We start from the raw sequence: 23,879 nt of genomic DNA on the forward strand, positions 1-23,879 counted from the left end.
CCGCAATATCGCAGTCCTGCTATAAGTCACTGATCGCCACTATTACTAGTATAAACGAAAATAAATAAAAATTCCAATATATACCATACCATGTTTGTAGACATAACTTTTGCGCAAACCAATCAATATACGCTTACTGGGATTTTTTTTATTGTAGCAGAATCCATTTTGGCCTACATTTATGAAGAAATTTGATTTTTCACTTTTTTTGTATTGGATATGGTTTATAGTAGTGGTGCACTTCAGCAGGTGAAACAATACTCCGCTACAAGTAACGAGTTCCTAGTAACTCTCCAACAAACGTGTTTATTTGTACTTTCTGATAAATATTTAGCTCCGCGATTGTTTTTTGTTGCAGCTGCCACCGCAGCTCCACTACTGGCACAGAGCAGCACTTGCCCAACACAAAGATGGCCGACCACGCCCCTGCCCAACAATCGCAGCTGGGGGGATAGGTCGCGGCGCCTTCTGGTGATGTCAGTACTGAGCGGCTCGGTGTATTGAGCACGTTTGTGTGTAGCTGGTGCCGGCCTGAGCGGTAGGTGATTGTAGATTCCGGCAGTGTCTGTGTGTTAGCTGCTGGTAGGAGCGGACCGTGTGTATTGGCTGTATGCAGTGACCATCTATTGTCATGTTTTAGGGGATGGAAGGACCGAAGGACGCTCCACCTCCCAAGCAGCAGCCGATGATCTATATTTGTGGAGGTAAGACGCCGTGCTGCGCAGTCCCATGACGTCCTTGTGGGGGAATTAGTGGGCTCAACTGCCTTTCATACGATGTTGTAGTGCAGTAGAAGCACGATTCAACCCTCCGTGTATTTACAGATTACCCGTTCAGCCCACAAAATACATTGCCCAGCAAAGTGCGAAAATTCTTACCCAGCACTGGCAGTTTACAGCTTTCCATGCCACTGGCTTCTGCTCAGTGCCGCTTCCCTGAACTTTCATGCCGCTCCCTGAACTTTCATGCTTCACAGGAGAGAGTTAAAGTGGAACCTCACCCTACAAGCGTTATACCTTATCACCCTCCTCCTCTACACTCCCACTGTCCCCCCTCTACACTCCCACCTTATCACCCCCTCTACACCCCACCGCCTTCCTCTACACTCCCACCTTATCACCCCCTCCGCCCCCCCTCCTCTACACTCCCACCGCCCTCCTCTACACTCCCACCTTATCACCCCTCCTCTACACTCCCACCTTATCACCCCCTCCTCTACACTCCCACCTTATCACCCTCTCCGCCCCCCTCCTCTACACTCCCACCTTACTCATCCACATCTCCGTCCCCCTCCTCTACACTCCCACCTTATCACCTCTCCGCCCCCCTCCTCTACACTCCCATCTTATCACCGCCCCCTCCCTCTACACTCCCACCTTATCACACCCTTCTCTACACTCCCTCCTTATCACCACCTCCGTCCCCCTCCTCTACACTCCCACCTTATCACCCCCTCCTCTACACTCCCACCTTATCACCCTCTCCGCCCCACCCTCCTCTACACTCCCACCTTATCACCACCTCCGTCCCCCTCCTCTACACTCCCACCTTATCACCCTCTCCGCCCCCTCCTCTACACTCCCACCTTATCACCCTCTCCGCCCCCCTCCTCTACACTCCCACCTTATAACCCTCTCCGCCCCCCTCCTCTACACTCCCATCTTATCACCGCCCCCCTCCTCTACACTCCCACCTTATCACCCCCTTCTCTACACTCCCTCCTTATCACCACCTCCGTCCCCCTCCTCTACACTCCCACCTTATCACCCCATCCTCTACACTCCCACCTATGCTCCAGCCCCCTAGGGCAGCGGTCTCCAAACTGGCTCTTTTCTTGCCATTATCTGGCTCTTGGGGCACTATTTAATCCACTGATACAAGTCACTATCCCCCCCCCACACCCCAGTGATGGGGCCCTGCGTCTCCCTCTGCCGCCGGTGAGGGGGGCCCTGCGTCTCCCTCTGCCGCCGGTGAGGGGGGCCCTGCGTCTCCCTCTGCCGCCGGTGAGGGGGGCCCTGCGTCTCCCTCTGTCGCTGGTGAGGGGGCTGCTCTTTCTCTCCCAGATGCCGGTGACGGGGCACTCCGTTTCCCAGAGACACCAATGAAGGGATCGGAGCAGAGGTAGTTGTAGCTACTGCTGTTTACAATTGGCGGAGTAACTGACAGGAGAGAGATCTGTGTATGTAAACAACATCTATCTCCTGTCAGCAGGGATGTGCCAGTTTTTATCTCACTGCAAAGTAGGTAAAACACCACACTACACAGTAATCTCACTCCCTAACACACAGTTAACTCTTTGACCACTCACATGTTAACCCCTTCCTGCCCAGTGCCATTAGTACAGTGTCAGTGCTTTTTATTTGATCACTGTATCGGTGTCACTGGAGATGTCGGTGGCAGTTAGTTCCCACCCAGTGTCAGTTAGTGTCAGAATGCTGATTGGCGCCATTACTAGTATATAAAGAAAATAGATTCCAGAATATATACTGTCATTTGAAGATGCTATAATTTGCATACAAACCAATTATTATACACTTATTGCATTTTTTGTTTTTTTACCAAAGACATGTAGCAGAATACATTTTGGTCTAAATTTATTAAGAAATATAATTTTTTTATGGGATATGTTTAATAGCATAAAGTAAGTTTTTTCATTTGTAGCCCACAAAATAAAAACCCAGTGGTGATCAAATACCACCAAAAGAAAGCTCTATTTTTGTTGAAAACAATTATATGAATGTCATTGTGTACAGTGTTGCATGACCGCACAATTATATCCCCTGACCCTGTCTGGACAGTGCTGATTGGCCCTGTGCTGAAGACATGCACCCACCCGAAGAAAAAGTAAAATAACTCCCTAGCAATATGCACTTAACTGAGCATGTGCAGAGAGACTCCTAGGGCTCTGTACTATCAGCAGATGGGACTGGGGACAGTAGAGGACAGGATCATGCTGTCTTTTTACACAATGTAGAGGATTAACCCCTTAGGTTCCACAGTGAGTATAACAAGAATGCTTTACTAAATATACAGAGTGATTTTACGGTTGTGGGTTTTGTAACACTTTAAGGCTGTCCGTCCCTTAAAATTGGGACTTTGTTGCAGCCAAGAAGGTAACAACAATGAATAATATATAAAAAGATAACATTTTATTTCTACACCATTTAAAAATACAATAAAAACTCTGGTCTCTGTGCCTGCTAAATTTAATTTGGAACACCTTCACAACAAAGAATATACTGTACAGTGCATCGAGATGTTTGCTTGAGACATGTTGATGCAATATACTGTATATTCTTTATTGTGACATTGTTCCAAACACAACTTTGCATACACAGAGCCCAGAGAGTTTTTATTGTATTTTTACTTGATGTATAAATAAAAATTGATCTTTTATGTTCATTGATGTTACCTTCTTGGCTTTAACAAAGTCCCAGAGGAGAGATTTTTTTCTTTTGTGAGGAAGCAAAACATGGGACTTTTTGAGTGAAGTTCAGCTTTAAAGCATAAGTTTAGTTACCGTATTTTCCGGCGTATAAGACGACCCCCCTACTTTTCCTGTTAAAATATAGTGTTTGAGCTATACTCGCCGTATAAGACTACCCCTCTTCCAACGCACACCAAATAAAAACTAAAAAACATCAGATTTGATTTCAATATGGTATGGTATTTCAGTATGGTATTCCAATGATGGGGTGCTATTCTTCAGTGTCAGTGGGGGGGAGGAATAGTGCCCCATTATTGGTATCAGTGGGAGGAATAGTGTCCCAACATTGGTGTCAGTGGGAGGAATAGTGTCCCAACATTGGTGTCAGTGGGAGGAATAGTACCCCATCATTGGTGTCAGTGGGATGAATAGTACCCCATCATTGGTGTCAGTGGGGGGGGGGGGGGGAGGAGGAATAGTGCCCCATCGTTGGTTTCCGTGGGAGGAGGGAGGAATAGTGCCCCATCATTGGTGTCGGGGGGGGAATAATGCCCCATCATTGGTGTCAGTGGGTGGGGGGAGGAATAATGCCCCATCATTGGTGTCAGTGGTGTCGGGGGGAATAGTGCCCCATCATTGGTGTCGGGGGGAATAGTGCCCCATCATTGGTGTCGGGGGGAATAGTGCCCCATCATTGGTGTCGGGGGGGGGAAGATAGTGCCGCATCATTGGTGTCGGGGGGGGGGATAGTGCCGCATCATTGGTGTCGGGGGGGGGGGGGGGATAGTGCCCCATCATTGGTGTCGGGGGGGGGGGATAGTGCCCCATCATTGGTGTCGGGGGGGGGGGGGGGGGGATAGTGCCCCATCATTGGTGTCGGAGGGGGGGGGGATAGTGCCCCATCATTGGTGTCGGGGGGGGGATAGTGCCCCATCATTGGTGTCGGGGGGGGGGGGGGCTAGTGCCCCATCGTTGGTGTCGGGGGGGGGGGGGGCTAGTGCCCCATCGTTGGTGTCGGGGGGGGGGGACAGTGCCCCATCGTTGGTGTCGGGGGGGGGGGGGACAGTGCCCCATCGTTGGTGTCAGTGGGGGGGGGGGGACAGTGCCCCATCGTTGGTGTCAGTGGGGGGGGGGAGGAATAGTGCCCCATCGTTGGTGTCAGTGGGGGGGGGGAGGAATAGTGCCCCATCGTTGGTGTCAGTGGGGGGGTGGAATAGTGCCCCATCGTTGGTGTCAGTGGAGGGGGGGAGGAATAGTGCCCCATCATTGGTGTCGGGGGGGGGGGAATAGTGCCCCATCATTGGTGTCGGGGGGGGGGAATAGTGCCCCATCATTGGTGTCGGGGGGGGGGGGGGAATAGTGCCCCATCATTGGTGTCGGGGGGGGGGGGGGAGAATAGTGCCCCATCATTGGGGGGGGGAGGAGTAGTGCCCCATCATTGGGGGGGGGGGGGGAATAGTGCCCCATCATTGGTGTCGGGGAGGAATAGTGCCCCATCATTGGTGTCGGGGGGGAATAGTGCCCCATCATTGGTGTCGGGGGGGAATAGTGCCCCATCATTGGTGTCGGGGGGGGGGGGGGGGGGAATAGTGCCCCATCATTGGTGCCGGGGGGGGGGGGATAGTGCCCCATCATTGGTGCCGGGGGGAGGGGGGAAATAGTGCCCCATCATTGGTGTCGGGGGGGAATAGTGCCCCATCATTGGTGTCGGGGGGGGGGGGGGGGGGGATAGTGCCCCATCATTGGTGTCGGGGGGGGGGGGATAGTGCCCCATCATTGGTGTCGGGGGGGGGGGGATAGTGCCCCATCATTGGTGTCGGGGGGGGGGGGGGGGGGGATAGTGCCCCATCATTGGTGTCGGGGGGGGGGGGGGGATAGTGCCCCATCATTGGTGTCGGGGGGGGGGGGGGGGGATAGTGCCCCATCATTGGTGTCGGGGGGGGGGGGGATAGTGCCCCATCATTGGTGTCGGGGGGGGGGGGGATAGTGCCCCATCATTGGTGTCGGGGGGGGGGGAATAGTGCCCCATCATTGGTGTCGGGGGGGGGGGGGAATAGTGCCCCATCATTGGTGTCGGGGGGGGGGGGATAGTGCCCCATCATTGGTGTCGGGGGGGGGGGATAGTGCCCCATCATTGGTGTCGGGGGGGGGGGGATAGTGCCCCATCATTGGTGTCGGGGGGGGGGGATAGTGCCCCATCATTGGTGTCGGGGGGGGGGGGATAGTGCCCCATCATTGGTGTCGGGGGGGGGGGGATAGTGCCCCATCATTGGTGTCGGGGGGGGGGGGATAGTGCCCCATCATTGGTGTCGGGGGGGGGGGGGATAGTGCCCCATCATTGGTGTCGGGGGGGGGATAGTGCCCCATCATTGGTGTCGGGGGGGGGATAGTGCCCCATCATTGGTGTCGGGGGGGGGATAGTGCCCCATCATTGGTGTCGGGGGGGGGATAGTGCCCCATCATTGGTGTCGGGGGGGGGATAGTGCCCCATCATTGGTGTCGGGGGGGGGGGGGGGATAGTGCCCCATCATTGGTGTCAGTGGGGGGGGGGATAGTGCCCCATCATTGGTGTCAGTGGGGGGGGGGATAGTGCCCCATCATTGGTGTCAGTGGGGGGGGGATAGTGCCCCATCATTGGTGTCGGGGGGGGGATAGTGCCCCATCATTGGTGTCGGGGGGGGAATAGTGCCCCATCATTGGTGTCGGGGGGGGGGGGGGGATAGTGCCCCATCATTGGTGTCGGGGGGGGGGGGGAGGAGGAATAGTGCCCCATCATTGGTGTCGGGGGGGGAATAGTGCCCCATCATTGGTGTCGGGGGGGGGGGGAATAGTGCCCCATCATTGGTGTCGGGGGGGGGAATAGTGCCCCATCATTGGTGTCGGGGGGGGGGGGAATAGTGCCCCATCATTGGTGTCGGGGGGGGGGGGGGATAGTGCCCCATCATTGGTGTCGGGGGGGGGGGGAATAGTGCCCCATCATTGGTGTCGGGGGGGGAATAGTGCCCCATCATTGGTGTCGGGGGGGGGGGGGGGAATAGTGCCCCATCATTGGTGTCGGGGGGGGGAATAGTGCCCCATCATTGGTGTCGGGGGGGGGGGGGAATAGTGCCCCATCATTGGTGTCGGGGGGGGGGGGATAGTGCCCCATCATTGGTGTCGGGGGGGGGGGGGGGGGAATAGTGCCCCATCATTGGTGTCGGGGGGGGGGGGGGAATAGTGCCCCATCATTGGTGTCAGTGGGGGGGGAGGAATAGTGCACCGCGCCGCCCCCCTAAAAGGTGCCACCCTGACACCAAGTGTCAGTATGCCTTATACCGGCGTATAAGACGACCCCTGACTTTTGAGAAAATTTTTAAGGGTTAAAATGTCGTCTTATACGCCGGAAAATACGGTAGGTAATTTAATCAATGCCCTGGCAGCATGTACTCTCCGTCATTGTCAAATGCCCTGGATTGAGAGCAGACCCTCATCATTCTTATGTACAGTGCAGAAATGCTGGACCTGCATTGTACAGGATGACATCAGAGAGCTTCCAGCGGGCAGGTAAGTGGTCAAGGTAAGTAGCTTCGGAGGACTGGTCTTACAGCACAGAGATGCCTGTGGGAGTGAAGAATAAGGTAATTATATGACCTTGTTCATTATCCTCTGGCAGTGCTGAGGGTTTGTTCTTTTAGTGTGAAGAGTTGCACCGCATCAGTGTACAGTTAATTAGTGCAACATTTACATTATTGTGTTTTCTATTTGTCTAAAAAGTCTAGTTAAAGAAGATTTGCTTTTGCATTAGATTATGGAAGAGCATATCTTTATGTCCCACTGAGCAACTCAACATAACAGAATGATTGATTTAAAAATGGATATCTCAGGGGTGTGGAAATTAAAAAAAAAAAAACACTTGTCCAAGGGACTAAATCGGGGTCCCAATCTACTTGTCCTTCATGACAACCTACTTATCTTGATAAAAAAAATATATATATATATATTTTTTTTTTCCCCAGAATGGAAAATATGAAGGGTAAAATATTTCTTATTAGGCAGAGGTGCTTTTAGGAATAACGGGGGCTTTTAAAAATGAAATGGGGGCATTATGGTGACTTAAACTTGTAATTTTTTTAGTATTTGCAGAAAGTTTCGTAGAACCCCCAAACGTTTAATATATTTTTTTTTAACATCCCTTGTGACAGCAGTAACAGGTACTCATTATGGAGAGATCTGGGGCCAATAAGAACCCAGATCCTTCCTCTGCCCATAAAAGCATTTGATCACACCAAAATCGCATCATCAAAGGCTTTCCATTTTTAAAAACGGTGCTGAGGAAACCGGTGGTGATGTATGCTCATTGCTTCCTGTTTCCTATATCATAGAGGTGGATAGAGCAGCTTTGGTTCTGAGCCAGCTGGTTGATTGTATGGGACAGCCCACCAGGGCTTTTTTTTCCCTCAGAGAATAGGTGCAGGAACTCACCATACCACTACCTAACAGTGGGAGGGTCCTAATGGAGCATTGTTAAATACCAATAGTGCATACTGCATACAAGGTGCAGGGTTCAGGAGTGCGCTGCCTACAAAGTGCAGGGTTCAGGAGCGCATATCTTACAGGCCAGTTTACAACCCCTCCTTCTAGTACAGTTTTAGATAAGTGGGGGGGGGAGAGGGTGGATATTGGTGATAAGTGAAGCAGAGGGGGAAATTGGGGATTAGTGGGGGGGGCACTGGGGGTAAGGGGGGACACTGGGAATAAGAATAAGTGGGGGGAGAGGGGGGACACTGGGAATAAGTAGGGGGAGAGGGGGGACATTGGGGATAAGTGGGGTGGGGGGTGAGTGTAGTGTGCCCTATGTGACTGTACTGCACATGCTGAGTGTCTCATACCAGAGTGCACTTGGTCAGGAAGATTCCAGGAGATGTCCATTACAGGTGGGGTACAGCAGATGAGCAGAGCTCTGAGCAGTATGCTGCAGGAATTGGAGGCAGATCAGTGTCCTGGCACTGACAGCCAATAGGAAGAAGTCAGGATAGTATGTATGCACTTCTTGTGGAAAGAGAAGCAAAACTCACACTGCTGGTTTTTCATTGCAGAAGATTATTAGTGCGGGCCGAGGACAGGCTAAACCGCACTGAAGAAAAATACCACTCCCCACCCTGTCCTCTGCTGTCATGGGCCGAGCAGTGGGGGTTTTGTGCTGCCGGACTAGCATCCAGGCTTTTCTGTCTTCAGCTTCTGCCAGCGCCGGAGTAGCCTGCAGGAGGGCTAACTAGACAAAACTTCTTGCTCGGCGCCCGGAACTGCATGTCCCGGGCGTCAGGAATTAAACATCCCTGTGTCTGTACTAAAGGAGCAGTTATTCTTTAACCATGTTGCTTGTCATGCTCAAATGATAGCTGTTATATCTTGACATACCATGTATATTTTCTTTTGTTCCAGAATGCCACACAGAAAATGAGATAAAAGCCAGAGATCCCATCAGATGCAGAGAATGTGGTTACAGAATAATGTACAAGAAAAGAACAAAACGATGTATCCTTTTTTTTTTTTTAAACATTATTTAAGAAAAAGGAGTACACATAACATTTGCAGAAAAACAGTGCACAAATTATTCAGGAAGAACAGAGCAACAAAAACATTAATTATGCAGGTTAGAAGGCATCCTTTGGCTTACTCGTCTCAGTGGAATCTGAGCTTCCATATACATCAAGTACAAACAAAATAAAAATATATTGCCATAGCTGTGGGGACACCCCAGCATAGCAGAAAGAGTAGATGCTGGGATAGAAGAGAGGAAGTCATGTGGTCATAGTCTGCAGCCCGGGGGGGCTCAGCTTTTCGAGGGAGAGGGGAGGGAAGGAAAAAAAAAGGGGAAAGAAACCAGAATGATATGGAGGAAAGGGTAGGGGAAGAAAAGATGAAATGATAATAAGAGATCCATTGACAAGCATCACCTATAATCAAATTATGGTTTAAGATATTGTCTCATGCGGCTCCCTGTCAAAATGAGGGTGAAAATGTAAATTGTCTGCTGTCCAAACAAAAGGTAATCAGGGACTCGCAGTGTTACATAGTTAGCCTGGCTGAAAAAAGACAAAAGTCCATCCAGTTCAACCACAAAAAAAAAAGTTATCCTACACCCACAGTTGATCCAGAGGAAGGCAAAAAAAGACTGCAACACATGATCCAATTTGCTCCTGCAGGGAAAAAATTCCTTCCTGATCCCCCGAGAGGCAATTTGATATTCTCTGGATCAACTTTACCTATAAATGTTAGTATCCAGTTATATTCTGTGTATCTAAGAAAGAATCCAGGCCTTTTTTAAAGCAATCCACTGAGCTGGCCAGAACCAACTCTTGAGGGAGTCTATTCCACATTTTCTCATCTCTTACTGTGAAGAAACCTTTCCGTGTTTGGAGATTAAATTTCTTTTCCTCCAGACGTAAAGAGTTGTATCTGGAAGAGTAGTTAGTCATTACAATGTATCCTTTTACTATGCTAAGTTCATCTGACAGCAAAGTTGATGGGAGCTGCATTCCTATTTTTTAGGCTAGTTGAGTCGTAATGGCCAACTCCCGGAAACTGGCTACTATGCTAGTTTGAGACAGCCTAGTTTAGTACCTGGCTTGTGCTGTTGTCAACTTGTGTGAATGAAAGCACTTTTTTTTTTTTTTTTTTATTCTGCGGTCATTCACAACACAAGCTAACAGTTTTCACACTCTGTCCTGAATAACAGGCTGCAGTTCTGGACTCTGTAAACTAAAGAGGAGATAGGAGCAGACAGCACAGTAGAGGGATGTTCCTTATGGCAGCTTAGGAGGAGGGGGCGGGGGCTGTGTGGGCTCTGTGTGCACTGCCTTTCACCCCTCCCCCCCATTCTTCTGCGCTGTCACTCAGAGCTAGGACTCCATTGATCTAAGTTGCTGAATATCACGGCAGGTGAGCAGGGTTAGCTGTCTGACACCACAGCTCAGCAGCCCTGCATGGATTTAAATGGGGCAATCGCTATAGGCACAGGATCCCCCAGGAGTTTAACCAGCTGTCTTTTCTTCTGGTGATAGGTCTTCTCTAAACATGTGTTGTGTGGGTAACAGTGGATGTACAAAGGCAATAGTTAACTTAATAACCATGGCAAAGGGTGGAAGAAAAAGTGAGCATTTGAGGGGGGAGTAGTCCTGCAAACTCAGAACTGAGAACGGGAGCCCAATGTAGATCGGTGAGAGAGCATGTTTTGGTGTAATGAGTTACATACTCAAGGTTTCAGTAATGTGCTGTCCAGCCACAGCAGCTTTTAGCCTTCTAATAGAGTTTCATACGTTGATGACAGCAGGGTTGGACATTGCCCTTGTGCCTTCCACCCGCACCAAAACACCCAGGGGGCATGAGGCCTAATGATTGTCCAAACTAGATATCACATCTGTAAGAAGAGTAGCTTTGGTGTAATTTAGAAATGTAAAACCTGGGTTTGTATTCTAAATTTTCCCTTAACTGCATCCTCAGTGGTTGTTTTTGATGCCCGTTAAATGGACGAATGGACAACTTGCATTGTGGATATAATTTTTTTTTTTTCACTTTTTTTTGTGAAACTTTTTTCAGTATGCATTTGTAAGTTATAACAATTTGTAATAAAGATTTGAGGCCAGAAAATGTTTATGGTCATGTTGAATTTGTTGCGTTTCTTACTTTGTGTACATAATTCTCTAAATAAATTGCATTGTATCATGCACGAGGAAAGCAAAGTTGAAGTTGAGCTAAAACTGTCTAGTTATGGATAAAATGTGCATGGGTGTGATCTATCAGATATATAAACTCACCAGCCACTTTATTAGGTATGCCTGTTCAATTGCTTGGTAACACAAACTGCTAATCAGCCAATCACATGGCACAAACTCAAGTAAGGCAACTAGACATGGTGAAGATGACTTGCTGAGGTTCAAACCAAGTATCTGAATGGGGAAGAAAGGGGAATTAAGTGACTTTGAACGTGGCATGGTTATTGTATTTCAAAAACTTCTGATCTAATGGGATTTTCACGCACAACCATCTCTAGGGTTTACAGAGAATGGTCCGAAAAAAAATATCCAGTGAGTGGCAGTTGTGTGGAAGAAAATGCCTTGTTGATGTCAGAGGAGAATGGGCAGACTGGTTTAAGGTGATAGAAAGGCAACAGTAACTCAAATAACCACTCCTTACAATCAAGATATGCAGAATGCCATCTCTGAACGCACAACATGTCGAACCATGAAGCAGATGGGTTACAGCAGCAGAAGACTACACTGGGTGACACTCCTGTCAGCTAAGAACAGGAGAAGGGGGCTACAATTCGCACAGCCTCACCAAAATTGAACAATAAAAGATTGTTAAAACGTTGCCTGGTCTGATAAGTCTTGATTTCCCTAGAGATGGTTGTGTGTGAAAATCCCAGTAAATCAGCAGTTTTTGAAATACTCAGATCGTCTTGCATCAACAACCATGCCACATTCAAAGTCACTTAAATCCCCTTTCTTCCCCATTCTGATGCTTGGTTTGAACTTCAGCAAGTTGTCTTCACCATGTCTAGATGCCTAAATGCATTGAGTTACTGCCATGTGATTGGCTGATTAGCAATTTGTGTTACTAAGCAATTGAACAGGTGCACCTAATAAAGTGGCTGGTGAGTGTATTGCTGTGTACAAGTTTGGGAGGCTCACATCTACTTTTGGTCTTGGTGATTGTTGCCTGAAAAGAAAGTAAGGAAATCCTGGTTTCACTGGACCGGCATTAGGGAGGGGGGTCCCAGTTGGGACACAGAAAGCATTAGGTACCTGGGTGGTATTTACGGACAGCAGTAGATACCTAACTGAAGTTCTAACCCTTCCTCTCTCTATCCCAAATTGGAAAGAAACCCACAAATGGCTAAATAGTTTAAATACATATAGGTCTGTGTGTGACTTGTTTTACCTGCCAAGAAAGTGTTTGTTTTATTGTTTAACTGATCTTATGATCCAAGCACTGCTGCCAGATAGCATGGCTAGACCCTGGACCTATCTACAAACCATGCTGCAGTAGAGTAATACAACCTGGTATAGGACAGGTCCCAGCCTGTGAATGGGCAGTAAAGTAACATCATCTCTCTGCTCTCTCCTCTTGTTGGGAAGCTTTCAGTATTACAGCTAGGCCACATTTACGTGGAAGGCTCTAGTGGGTGGGCAATTCACACTTCTATGGACTTGCTTGGCCAGTGCTTGTCCATAAAAGTCCAAGGACAAAATTGGGGTCCCAATTTACTTGTCCTGATTAAAAAAAAAAAAATATATACAGTCATGGCCGAAATTGTTGGCACCCTTGATATTTTTCCTGAAAATCAAGTATTTCACACAAAAAAGGTATTGCATTAACACATGTTTTGCTATACACATGTTTATTCCCTTTGTATGTATTGGAACAAATATAAAACAGAGGCAGAAAAGCAAATATGACATAATGTCACACAAAACCCCAAAAATGGGCTGGACAAAAGTATTGGCACCCTTAACTTAATATTTGGTTGCACACCCTTTGGAAAACATAACTGAAATCAGTCGCTTCCTATAACCATCAATAAGCTTCTGACACCTCTCACCCGGAATTTTGGACCACTCTTCCTTTGCAAACAGCTCCAGGTCTCTCTTATTGGAAGGACACCTTTTCCCAACAGCAATTTTAAGATCTCTCCACAGGTGTTCAATGGGATTTAGATCTGGGCTCATTGCTGGCCACTTCAGAACTCTCCAGCGCTTCTTTGCCATCCATTTCTGAGTGCTTTTTGACGTATGTTTGGGGTCATTGTCCTGCTGGAAGACCCAGGATCTTGGACGCAAACCCAGCTTTCTGACACTGGGCCCTACAGTGCGACCCAAAATCCTTTGGTAATCCTCAGATTTCATGATGCCTTGCACACAGTCAAGGCACCCAGTGCCAGAGGCAGCAAAACAACCCCAAAACATCATTGAACCTCCACCATATTTTACCGTAGGTACTGTGTTTTGTTCTTTGTAGGCCTCATTCCGTTTTCGGTAAACAGTAGAATGATGTGCTTTACCGAAAAGCTCTATCTTGGTCTCATCTGTCCACAAGACGTTTTCCCAGAAGGCTTTTGGCTTACTCAAGTACATTTTGGCAAACTGTAGTCTTGCTTTTTTATGTCTCTGTGTCAGCAGTGGGGTCCTCCTGGGTCTCCTGCCATAGCGTTTCATTTCATTTAAATGTCGACGGATAGTTCGCGCTGACACTGATGCTCCCTGAGCCTGCAGGACAGCTTGAATGTCTTTGGAACATGTTTGGGGCTGCTTATCCACCATCCGGACTATTCTGCGTTGCAATCTTTCATCAATTTTCCTCATCCGTCCACGACCAGGGAGATTAGCTACAGTGCCATGGGTTGCAAACTTCTTGATAATGTTGCGCACTGTGGACAAAGGCAAATCTAGTTCTCTGGAGATGGACTTGTAACCTTGAGATTGTTGATATTTTGCCACAATTTTGGTTCTCAGGTCCTCAGACAGTTCTCGTCTCCTCTTTCTGTTGTCCATGCTTAGTGTGGCACAGACAGACACACAATGCAAAGGTTAAGTGAACGTCTCTCCTTTTTATCTGCTTTCAGGTGTGATTTCTATATTGCCCACACCTGTTACTTGCCCCAGGTGAGTTTACAGGAGCATCACATGCTTGTAACATTCTTATTTATCCGCAGTTGTGAAAGGGTGCCAATACTTTTGTCCAGCCCATTTTTGGAGGTTTGTGTGACATTATGTCGAATTTGCTTTCTTTCCTCCCTTTTTTTGTTTTGTCCCAATACACACAAAGGGAATAAACATGTGTATAGCAAAACATGTGTTAATGCAATACGTTTCGTGAGAAATACATGATTTCCTGGAGAAATATCAAGGGTGCCAACAATTTCGGCCATGACTGTATATATATATATTTTTTTTTTTTTAACCCAAAACCGTATTTATATCTGAGGAGATTTTGTTTTATCTCCTCCTTGCCTCCCTGTGATGAGTACCAATGGGGTGCTCATCAGGAAATAGGAGTGTTGTGCTCTTTTAATGCTCAGCAGAAGTGCATCTCTTGCGTGGAAAAAATGAGGCGTCGAGCCCCAGTGAGGAAAAAAAAAAAAAATGTATTCCCTCAGGTTACCCTCACACATTGAAACACTTGGGTGTTCAGTACTAGTGCCTGCTGAGCAGTCAAATCAACCTCCAATGTGTGCTTTGTTAACCGCTTTCCCACCGCCCTATAGCAGATATACTGCTACAGGGCGGCAGGGGTGTGCAAAATCACGTGTATATATACGTGAGTTTGCATTTCTGGGTAGGGGCGCACACTCCCTACTCACGCTGCCATTTGCGGCCACGGCTGTCAACAACTGGGTCCCGGCCAGTGATTACTCACCGTCACCCGGTGATCGTGGAGCATTACCAATGGAGGGAGAAAAGTGTATGTAAACAATACAGTTCTCTCCCGTCAGCTCCTGCACACTGCTTTGCATGGCTCTGCAAAGCAGTGTGCTTACAGTTGAAAGCACTAACGCAGCTCATAAAACCGGACGCAGTTAACCCTTTGATCGCCCCTGATGTTAACCCCTTCCTGCCCAGTGCCATTAGTACAGTGTCAGTGCTTTTTATTAGCACTGATTACTGTATTGGTGCCACTGGGGATGTCAGTGACACCAAGTCAGTTCCCCCGCATTGTCAGAATGCCTGCCACAGTCCCGCTATAAGCCGCTGATTGCTGCCATTACAAAAAAAATAATCCCAGTATATATACCACCATTTTTAAATGCTATAACTTTCACATAAACCAATTAATTTACACATATTGGGATTTTTTTTTTAGCAAAGACGTAGCAGAATACATTTTGGCCTACATTTATGTTGAAATTTGATTTTTTTTTTAAATTTTTTTTTACTGGGCATGTTTAATAGCAAAAAGTCAAAATAGTTTTTTTCTCAAATTTTTTTTTTTTTTTATACCGCAAAAAATAAAAACCGCCCAGGCGATCAAATACCACTGAAAGAAAGCTCTATTCGTGGGGGGAAAAAAAGGATGGAAATTTAATATGGGTGCAGTGTTGTCTGTTAAAATAATGCAAAAAATAGCCTGGTCAGGAAGGGGGGTAAATCCTCTGGAGAGCAAGTGCTTAAGGGATAATTTCACACTGACAGGAAAAAAATCAATGAACTACCAGAACGCTCAACAGCACCGCAATCGTTCATTGAGAACTACAAGCCAACAGCTGCAAAGGATGTCTATACTTGTAGTTGATTCATTCACAGAAATCTGAATGAATAGTGCAGCTGTATTGGCGGAGCCCCACATGCCCACGCTCTTTTCAAAACATGACAGCTGGTACAGGGAACTATTCCCCATTTTGCTGTCACAAAGAGTGCTCAGATCGCTGAGCTACAGAAGTGGGAACATGTCACATGTTTCGCCTTAAAAAGGCTGAAACATGCTCTCAAAGGTGAACCTATCCTTTATCCCTTTCACTGCCAAAGAAGTTTTTGAGCTTTTTTGCACACGTTTAAAAAAAATCACTTTAGGCATGAAGATTATATAATGTTTTTTTTTGTTTTCTTTCTTTTTTGTATTTTCTGAAAGCAGAAACCCTAGAGAATAAAATTGTGGCAGTTTTTACAATATTACCGCAAAGGTCTAGAAAACGTCAAAATTCAGTAAAAAAAAAAAATTAGTTAAGTTTAGGGCAATAAATTCCTGAATGTTTTGGTAAAATATAAAAGCTGAGGTTGCACTGAGTAAATAGATACCCAACATGTCAAACCTTTAAATATGGTGCGCTCATGAAATGGCGACAAACTTCAGTGCCCTATATTTTCTCCTTTCAATAATTTTTCCCAAGTCATCTTCCAGGACTGCTTCACATGAGAGGCTCCTCCCACCAGGAAATGCCTGATCCACTTTTTCTTAGTTAAATAGCCCCTCCGTCTCTGGGCTCCTCAGTATTTGTGTTTTCTCCTGCCAGGACTGAACTACCCCAGTTTGTTTACCTAGGCTATCTGGTTAGATACAGAGGCCTTGATGGGGCTACCCCTTCACCAAGCAAGGCAGGGGCCCTGCAGGGTGGCCTCATTTGGGGTTCCTGTACATTTTCTTTTTTCTGGGGTGGAATTAGGGGAGACAGCACCTCTCTGCACCATCTGCGTTCCTGCAGGGCTCACCAGGGGTGGGTAGGCGCCTGCTTCGCCGACTTAGTTGCCAAGGGGGCGCTACCCTGTGGGGCAAGGCCTACCTTCCTTCTCTGTAATGCCGACATCTTCAGCCGAGGCACCTGGCAAAGAGCGTGGGATGATGACGTCCGTTCTGTGCACCAGGGCCCGTGAGTGTCGCTTCCGGCGCCCGGGGAAAAGGAGGAAGACTGCCACCTTCTTGGATATGGGCAGCGATCTACCAGCTTGTCCCACGCCATGGCCGTCTCCATCCACTGCAGCCATGAGGGGAGGTCAGCACGATTGGACCAAAGGGGGGGGGCAGGGCCCCGTCATCCTACAAACGAGGCTGCCGCCAAGGCGGCCAGCATGGAGGAATATCTGTCTGAGCTGGGGGAGGCCAGCATCAAGGTAGGAGCCGGTTGGCTGGCGAGATCCCTCTGTACCTTTCATGGTTTTCTACTTGCTGTCGCTCGGTAGGGGGGGTCCGCATTTCTCACTCTCTCTTGCACGACGGGGCCTCTACTTCTATCTTCTCTTTGGGTGCACTCCCGGGTGGCCTCCCAGGGGAGCCCTCAGCTTACAGGGGGCCCATATTCTTAGTGTCTCCCTGTCCCTAGATGGGCTCACAAGAGGATGAGAAGAAGGCCCCATGTGAGATGAGAAAGAAATGCGCTACTTGCAAGAAAAGGCTTTCTGGCTCTTGGAAAAAGCAGCTATGCCAGGAGTGCATTGACAAGCTAGTTAAGAAAGAGTCAGGGTCCCTCTTTAGAGACTTCCTACAAAAAATGACCAAGGAAATGTCCAAAACTTTTCAAAATTTTAGATAACAAATGCAAGAACCGGGCCAAGATGCACCCCAACCTGGCACCTCCGGTATCTCCCTACCGGATAAGAAGAAAAACAAGACCAGGGCACCATTGGGAAGAGCCGGAAAGGAAGGCCTTTTTCCCTAAAAATCTTAAGAGGTGAAACAGCGTCTAAAAAGAAATCGCCCACGGCAGCCAGCTAAATTGTGTCCTGCACATGCTCATTTCTATCCGTGCATAGATGTTGGAAAAGTGTCTAGTTCTTGACTGTCATGAATTCTCTTAAAAAACTATTTTTTACCCACTGAAATATTTTTTTTAAATGTAATATATTGTTTAAAGTGAAGTCCAGATATTTGGGAAAGCAAAGTTCAATGTGAACATGTTTCTGCAGTGCTTCTAGAACGTCTGCTTTTTTAGACTGATTCCTGTATTGTGCCTAGTTAGTAAATTCGCTTTCAAGTCTACTTGTTAGACTCTTTCTTTAGTAAATATCTTTGCCGTCTAAAAGTAGATGGACTCTAATGAAAAGTGGACTTTAGCCCACGGAAATGTGTCTATGCACATTAGTAAATCAGGACCAATATGGCGTACACTGCAGTAGAATGGCATGCATGGGTGTCGTCCACGAAAGAAGCTTCTCCTAAAGCCCATGCTCAATAAAGCCCGTCTAGAATTTGCGAGGGCCCATGCTGAAAAATGAGACTACTGGAACTCTGTACTCTGGAGTGATGAGACCAAGATAAATGTGTTTGGAACTGATGGCTTCAAAACTGTATGGTGTTGCAAAGGTGAGGAATAAAAAAAAAATGCATGGTGTCTACAGTGAAACATAGTGGTTGCAATGTCCTTCTGTGGGGCTGCATGAGTGCTGCTGGTGTCAGGGAGCTGCATTTCATTGATGGTATCATAAATGAAAAAAAAAAATGTGCTAAAATCTTTAAGTGCAGATGAGTGCTGTCATGCACAGTGCATGGTGACACCAGACAAAGAGTGAATGAGGTGTAACTATTGATTTATGGTAGATTGGGAAGGTGTTTTGTAGCATCATACTACAGTATGGTCTCCTTTTGTTTTGGGAGATAGGGGCCACATTGCATCCCAACACTAGGAGCACTTAGTGTATTAGCGGGGGAGGTGCATGACAGCACTCATCTGCACTTAAATAATTTTGCAGATATTTTCGCATAATGTTTGCACAATTTACACATTATCTCTATGAGTAGGAGCGATGCAACATCTATTTACATTGTTCTTACACATCTTTAGGGTGTGTTAGATGTTAACAGCAGCCCACTACCAGTGTGCAGATCCACTTTATATATTCTCTATGTTACCTGTTACACCTGTATTTAGCGTGTACCATTTAACATGCTCAGCATCTGCTTTCCCCCCCAATTCCCCTTCGCCTAGTGTCACAATTCAAAAGAAGAGCACACCCACACAGCCACAATATTTATTCACAGAGTTCTCTGAATGAATGAACTAAAAGTATCATCATGCATTGCAGCTGACAACTTTTAGTTCTCAAGGGTAGTGATGAACGCTCCAGTAATTCATTGATCTTCCAGTCATTCAGTAACTGCCTGTCCGTATCGGAGGTATGGACAGAGAACTAAACTGGCAGTCTGCAGGCAGGGCTGGTGCTTCCACTAGGCAAACTAGGCAAGCACCTAGGGCACACTGCTGCCTAGGTGCAGTACAGGCCGCATTCTCTGTGTGGGACGCCGTCGTGTCATGAATAATCCTTCACCTGAGAGGGGGGGGAGGGTAACAGAGTGGGAAGAAGAAGGGACAGAGCAAAATGCCTGGTGCCTGGTTTGTGTAATCTTCAGGCCTAAAATGATTGTTTTAAACGTTTGCGCAAAAAAATAGAAAAAGCGGCTCTTGCAGCAAAAGGGCTAAAAGCATATAATAAGTATTTTTAAAGGTGAACTTGACTTTTAAAGAGACATGAGAATATATAAAAAAAAACCCAAATTATATTCACCTAAATGGCTTCAGCACCGATCCCAGCTACAGCTGTCCCCCGCCGCTTCCAAGAACCGAGCAATCAAACACCTCTGACCACTCAGTTCTCAGTCTTCAGCCTAAGGCTCTTTTGCTCTGCCCCTCCAGTGCTTTCTGGAGTGCTGGGCTGTGGAAAGGGCGGGAGCAGCTGGTTCAGTCACCCAGCAGCTCGCTGAGAGGCTGAGCCAGCTGCCAGAGCAGAAATCTGGGTTGATCCAGGCTTTAAAGTCGAGGTCTTTTCCCAGCCTGGACCGGCAGAATGATATCAGCAAACTTGAGCCTGCTGTCGACTGAAAACGGGTCACAGAAGTGCAGAACTAACTGCACTCCTGTGATCAACAGAAGAAGCATAGCCAGAAAAGCTTTGGCTATACATCTCCTTTAAGTACTGTTGTTTGTTCACCCTCAGAGTTAAACCCACCCTGGAAAATAGCAGCTGCCATTTAAATTCTGATTGGCTGAAATAGATTACTACACTTTGCCTTGGGAAGAAATTCTATATGTGTAACTCATGCAATATACAGTTGTACAATCAAGATAAAAGTAATTACCTTCCGTCCCACGTACACAGGTATCCCAAAGATCATTGCAGGAATGGCAATCCCAGCTATCAAGGCTATGCCTACAGGAGTCCCAACAAGGGTTCACAGCTGCCAAAGGATCTTCTTCTTCCTACTCCATGGCTTCTTCCCCCAAACTATAAATCCTGAAGGGCTGAGATACACAACAATGACAAATATGAATACAGCAGCCAGAAGTAGGAGACTGAAACAGAAGTACTAGATACTTGTCATCTATATATCTTAGCATGAAAACTATTTTCACTTTAAATACGATGTCAACAAACCTCAACTCAACCCTTATTGTAGGTACTTAAAGCAAATCTGCACCATGAGAAACATGTAGACTGCTAATGCTGATATCCCAAACATACTACTTTCCCAGCAAGTGTTTCTCAACCAGGGTGCTGTTTGGGTCTCCCTGGGGTGCCACAAGTACGGGACCCAGTTTGCCGTGGATCAGCTTCATGAGTTGCGATGGTTCAGGCAGGCCACTCACCAGCACTATAACCACCATTGACATTCTAGGGCAGAATGCATGGTGTCATTCATCGCTGTGGTGTTGGTGGACGACCCATCCACACCTTGACAATTCATGATTCTGATCCAGGGCAGGTGGCATGCAGGGACCTATGACATAGTAGGGGACCTCTGATGTGATTGAAGGACTCTGACGTGAAGGTTATCAATGGGAAGCCAGTAAAGCCAAACTCCTGATATGCATACCTGTTTCTGGTCAGAGTACTAAAGCTACTGAATCAACATGGCAAACAACTAGCATTGTTAGGAGTTCAGCAATGGCAGCCCAGTATTTCTCTTGGCAAAAATTCACTTTATTAAGTAGAACACATCTGGATAATGAATTGAACACATGGGCCAGGCACAAGTAATTTCTGGCAGCTTTCAACCAGCAATATGACCTTCACAATCTTCTTTGTTCTGTTAAACACAAACATGTTTGTACTTATACAGATATGCCATGGCGAATAAATATGCTCCTAGGACTTCTTATAGACTATAGAACTTTATCTACTGGGAGACAGCATTCATGCTGAAGAACAATGGAAAACCGAATTCAAAACGGGCGGTCTGAATTCTAAGCATTCCCCTCTAGAATTTTTTAGATTTCTAGAATTTTTAGAAGGTTGTCAGCAATGGCAACCTACATCTTTTCCCAGCACAGCTAATCTAAATGTTATCCTTTTTACCTATGGCTTTAAAAAAGGGGAAAACTAATCGACTTGGTCAAAGACAATATGGAGTACATATGTGCAAAAAATATTTTTTTTTTTATAAGGGGCCAACTCTGTCCAAAATTAAAAGAGAAGTATGTTTTTTTTGTTAATCACACTTACCTAGGTGGATGCAGCATCCTTCCTCTATCAGGGATAATGTTTTTTTTTATTTTTTCCAGTATAGGAGTCCTAGTGTTAGGCTGGCCATACAGTATACAATTTTCTTGTAAAAGTTTTCCTTAAAGTGTTACTAAACCCACAACAGTAAAATCAGTCTGTATATGCAGTAAAGCATGCTTGTTATACTTACTGTGGAACCTAAGGGGTTAACCCTCTGCAGTGTGTAAAAAGTCCATTTGATCCTGTGATCTCTACCCCTCCTCTTTTTAAAATGACCACAACTAAGATAAACATAACTGTGGCCCTTCAGCACATGCTCAGTGTAGTGCTTTCTGCTGTAGAGAACATTTCCTGTTTAACCAGAGCTAGGCAGGTCACATGGCATTGACATCACACATTGGGGCGTGTATAATGATCCTAAATGACAGCCCAGTACCTCCCTCCTCCATGCCCAGTCCATAGAAAAGACTAAAGTGGGTGGGCTGTCACATGTTGATTGAACTATGAAGCACCTCCCATACAAGCATGTTATGCACCGGCTCGGAATATGCTGAGTGAAGAACGTTCAGAAGATTGTCAATCACATATAATTCGGCCCACACTACTTTAATTATAATTTATATTAACATTTGTCTTTACAGATTGCTATATATAATGAATTCAAACTATTGTATTGTTTTTAAAAATTGTTCTATAACGTTTTTTTGGGGAGTGTGAGCATGTGACTGGCACAGCACCAATCAGCGCTGGCCTTAAAGGGGGTCAGGGGTTACAGGAGATGTCACAAGAGAAAGAAGTCTCCTCCTAAAGCAGCACAGAGCGATTTGCCAAACACAGTGAGGGGTCACGTGATCGCGACATTCAATGTTTAAAAAAAGGTAGATGGTGGTTTCTTTACAAATAAAAAAAATTGTTTATATGTTATTTGTCCTGTGATAGTGCAGATCTGTATGTTTTGTTACGTTGAGTATAGTATCATTTAAGATTTACCAAAACCATATAATATGAGGTCAAACCTAAACACTTTCAATTTGTATGCTATCAGGTGGGCCCTTGCACTATATAGTTGAAGGTAAATCTAAAGGAAATGGAATAAGAAAATTGTATTATGGAGTGGCGTGGCTTGCCACGGATCGGGATGGCTGCCTGAATCCTAAGCTCCGCTCCACGGCTGGGATACACAGCAGCAGATTTACTCCCGTTCTCTCCCACAGAAGAGTGAAGACTCTGGGACACATCTCGGCATGTGTAAGAAGAGAACTAAACCGCCACTACCACCACCACCACACCGCCTTACACACTATTTCGGCTCCGCTAACATGCAGCCTACTCAAGATGGTGCCGGCTTTAGCTCTCAGCCCTGCTCCTCTGCACAAACACTAGCAGACCAACACTCACCTAAGCGACTCACGATATCTCCTCGCTGAGGACACACAGGAGGATATAGACAGTCTGCCACTCCCTGAACCTGCTATAGATCCCTTAATTCTGACCAAAGGTAAGCGTCTGGCTCCCTCTCCTACAAACTCACCCAATTAAGCTCCAGCTACAAAAAAATATCACAGGGTTGCCTCCACATGTAACACTAGCTCTGAGGACAGTACTACTACTCTAGCATCTATTCCTGTTACTGACAAGCCTGTCTCGGAAAGTATGCTCAAATCCATGCTGCTTTCAATGCAGAAGGATTTTCATAGGGAATTGCAAATCTCACTCTTCCAGATTCATGACAGGGTAGATTGTCTGCAGGAATGCAGAGATGTTATGGAAGAACATTTAGGCGAATATACTAACGTTCATAAACTCCTTGATGCACATGAACATCAAGCTGAGGCAATGCAATGTATTAAATTAAAGCTGGCAGATTTAGAAGACCGATCTAGGTGGAACAATATTAAATTCAGGGGTATCCCTGAATCAGTAAAACCCTCAGAATTACAAGCGTTTCTACAACAACTCTTCCTCACGATGCTTCCATGCCTTTCCTCTTGTGAACTTATCATAGACCAGGTTCACAGGATTCCGAAACCTGATCACCTCCCAACAGAAACACCTAGAGATGTCCTGGCCCATATACATTATTTTCATATTAAAGATCAGATTCTCTCAGCCGCCAGATCCACCAGTATCTTACCAGCACCCTATCCCAATATGTTTCTCTTCACAGACGTATCTCCTGCTGCCATGGAATTACGCAGAGCATTTGCTCCAATCACTTAGATTCTGCAAGATCGTAAAATCACATATAGATGGGGCTTCCTCACCAAACTACTGGTCACTTACCAGCACAAAATTATTCCCATCCTCAATTCAAGAAAGATACAAAAAGCTAACAAATTGGGGCCTTCTTCCCATCGCACCTAATGGGGCAGCTTCCCGCAGCAACCCACATTTCACTCCTAGACATCGTCCTCGAGCAAAACAGGCGGACACTGGTTAAATATCTCATCCGCTGATCCCACACGAGAAAGTATCTTGCCAGAGCGGAACTTAAAAATGTACTTCCACACCCCAGGTTTATTTAAACGTGATATGCACACTCTGTT

General features: G+C 46.5%; 1 protein-coding gene across 1 annotated transcript; it reads left to right on the plus strand.

Annotated features, from left to right (window-relative positions):
* The first annotated feature begins 410 nt into the window (after positions 1-410).
* Positions 411-11,056, plus strand: POLR2K (RNA polymerase II, I and III subunit K). Its single transcript, XM_089666974.1, has 4 exons — positions 411-538; positions 641-704; positions 8,849-8,941; positions 10,910-11,056. The coding sequence occupies exons 2-4, from the start codon at positions 644-646 to the stop codon at positions 10,930-10,932; spliced, it is 177 nt and encodes a 58-aa protein (XP_089523100.1). The 5' UTR covers positions 411-538; positions 641-643; the 3' UTR covers positions 10,933-11,056.
* The last annotated feature ends 12,823 nt before the right edge of the window (positions 11,057-23,879 follow it).

The sequence above is a fragment of the Staurois parvus genome, unplaced genomic scaffold (assembly GCF_062004578.1).
Source record: "Staurois parvus isolate SC_StPar_1 unplaced genomic scaffold, SC_StPar_1.0 ptg000052l, whole genome shotgun sequence".
In the NCBI taxonomy this organism is placed as follows: domain Eukaryota; kingdom Metazoa; phylum Chordata; class Amphibia; order Anura; family Ranidae; genus Staurois; species Staurois parvus.